Here is a 2,661-nt window from a genome sequence, read left to right as displayed (position 1 = left end):
GAGTAGAAAATGAAGGCTAATCATGTTTTGGGTGTACTATTCCTTTAAACTTCTTGGAGGATGTTTTTTGTCTTAATATCTTTAGCTTTTAATCCGACTTTGATGTAAATATTCTTCCCGTTAAAAAGTATGAGGAGGAAATCAGGCTGTGATGACATCCCAAATGATATCATTGATGATTTTAGTTTATTTTATGTTTTTTCTTCCTCCCCATTTTCAGTCATTCAGTTAAAATACTTTTTAACAAAACCCAAAATGGAAGGTGAGGAAGGAACCAAACGATCTAATTCAGATTTCTGATATCAGATCGTTGTATTTTAACATGATTTGGCATTATGCTGCATTTGTCTTTTGTTTATTTCAGTCCACTTCTCCTCTCTCTGCTGTAGTCGCTTGGTTTTTCCTCTGGTTCCTTCATTTGGCCGACAAAACAACACTGATTGGATTAAAAGGAAGAAGAAGCGAAGCAGTGAGTGAGGGGAGAAGAGGGCGAACGACAACAAGCATAAAGAGATTAAAACCTTCATTTGTCAACGGCAACGCTGCCTGATAGCAGGAATGTTGTTATGGTTGGAGGCAACGAGGAACGGAGCGACACTAAACAGACACCAGAGCCAAAGTCTCCATCTGTGAGAGAGAGAGACTGTCTGAACACAGCTCGTTCTGTCAGCAGCTGATAAACTCCCCACCCCCGGTGTGTTCGTTGTGTTCCTTCTTGTCGTTTTTCCAGCTCCATCCCGTCTCTGGACTTTCCTCCTTCTGTCTGTGGATGCTGTGGTTCTTCTGGCTCCACCTTTACCTCGTTAAGCTGCCCTTTTCATCGCTTTTTGCGTCAGATTTTCTTCATTCAGCCACTAAATAAAAAAAAAAGCTTTTATGAGGAAGGATGAAGGGTTAGTCTCTGCTGCTTCTGATCACATGATCATTTCATCAATAACTGAACAGCAAAAATCAAGAGAAAAAAAAACAGCTTCAGTGTAATAACCCCCCCCATCATTATTCTGTCCGTCTGACCCATCTGTCTCTAGCAGACACTCCCCCCTCCACGTTGCATTGACCCCTTTGTTCTCATCTATTGAGAGGGCCTGGGTGGGGGTGCAGGAAGGCTCCAGTCAGCTGTTTCCTCCATCAGTGTGAGAAAAAGTTTGGGAGTGAGCGGAGCAGAGACCCGGAGCTCCGTTTGCAGAACATGCAGCTTTGCTTCAGCAACTTTTCTTTTAGTTTCCTTGGTTTTTTTGCTTTGCTGATCAGTGGAGAACGTCTGGATGCATGAGGAGATTATGCAGCCATCGTTAAGGAGTCACAGCCATGAAAAGTGTGTCCAGCGCTGCGGTGAGTCTGCCATCAGGAACTGGAACCTAACTGGGATCCCTCTCAGCTAGAACAGCAGCTCCTAAAGATTCTGGATTCAACACCGAATGTCTGAGAAAGCGGCTGAACGTTCTTTTAACTGATGGAGTTAATCAGGACTTAAATGGTGAAATCGCTAAAAGGAGCATCTACTGAAAGAGGAGCAGCAAGTAGCAAAAAAAAACTTTGAAAATAAGTTTATCAATAAGTTTTAGCTTCACCTGCTTTAATTAGGTTGATTATTAATAATCAGCAGATGAATCAATTAGCAGAGTAATTGTTATTTGCAGCCCTAATCTAAATGTTGCCATACTGCTTTAAACATATCATGGTTTGTAGTATTGTTAGACTTTCGTTATTTAACAGCTGAAATGAACAGGAGTTTCTGAGGCTGTTCTTCTGCAGGTCTCTTCTCAGGCCGTGCACAGATATTTTGGGGGGCAGGCGCTCAAGCAAAAACAAAAGAGGGGCACTTTGTGTGGTGCATAGCGCTCACTGTCCTAGCAGTGTTTATTACGGGCACGGCTTAAACATCATATATGTAGCCTGTTTCAGGTTAATATGCATATTCTGTCACATAAATATCTTTAATAATATATCTACAGGTTGGTTTCACCAGAAAATTAGTAAAAACGGAACACAGGATAATGAAACATTAGTGTCTATAAAATAATTAACATTTTAAACCGTTCAAAGTTGTTTTTTTGGGGGTGTAATGATGGTTAGTGAACCATCATTAGGACACTTTTTGGTTCATTGTGAAAAGGGCAGGTGCTCTAGCACCACCTAGTGTCTATCTGTGCGCATCCCTGTTCCCTGACTTTACTAAATAGGTGAACAAGAGGCATTATATGCTGGCGAGCTGCAGCAGAGACGTGTCTAAAAGGTGCAGGACAGAGTTTGAAAAAGGGTCCTGAAGCTACTAGATAGCTCTCTCTATCAGGATTAAAGAAGAACTATAAAAAAACTTCTGCAAGGTTTAAATAAGGCCAAGATCGTACACCGTGCAGAAAACAATCAGGACTTTTAACCAGGGCCTGCGGTGAATGTTATTGGCCACAGTGGAAAATGGACTGTGATAATTGGTTGAATAATAAAATCAGATGGATTTTTAAATCGGGTTGATGGTCTCATTTCCTTAGTTAAAACCCAGCTGGCAATCTGATTGGCTGTAGAACTGATTCGTTGTCATTGTTTGCATTCTGGTTCAATACTCTTTTTTTTTTTTTGATTTTTACATTATTTTGTACGGAAGAGGATTAGGGCCACTGGAAAAAAAAAAAGTTAACTGATTTTTTTTATTTTATTTCA

The 2,661-nt window shown here is 40.6% G+C and overlaps 1 protein-coding gene across 5 annotated transcripts in view; it reads left to right on the top strand.

Moving 5' to 3' along the window:
• LOC107103435 (protein TMEPAI-like) overlaps positions 1–2,661 on the top strand; it is a 39,023-nt gene that overhangs the window by 27,669 nt on the left and 8,693 nt on the right. Inside the window, exon 1 of one of the 5 annotated variants that reach the window (XM_015403144.1) lies at positions 1,124–1,332. The exons of the other annotated variants lie outside the window; for them this stretch is intronic. Coding sequence (XP_015258630.1) covers positions 1,266–1,332 — 67 coding nt within the window. The 5' untranslated portion in view covers positions 1,124–1,265. Of the gene's footprint in view, positions 1–1,123; positions 1,333–2,661 lie in introns of those variants that run through there. 5 annotated transcript variants of the gene reach the window in all.

Source organism: Cyprinodon variegatus, unplaced genomic scaffold (assembly GCF_000732505.1).
Source record: "Cyprinodon variegatus isolate N-32 unplaced genomic scaffold, C_variegatus-1.0 Scaffold1448, whole genome shotgun sequence".
NCBI classification, from domain to species: Eukaryota; Metazoa; Chordata; class Actinopteri; order Cyprinodontiformes; family Cyprinodontidae; genus Cyprinodon; species Cyprinodon variegatus.
This window is presented reverse-complemented; position numbering and strand designations above follow the sequence as displayed.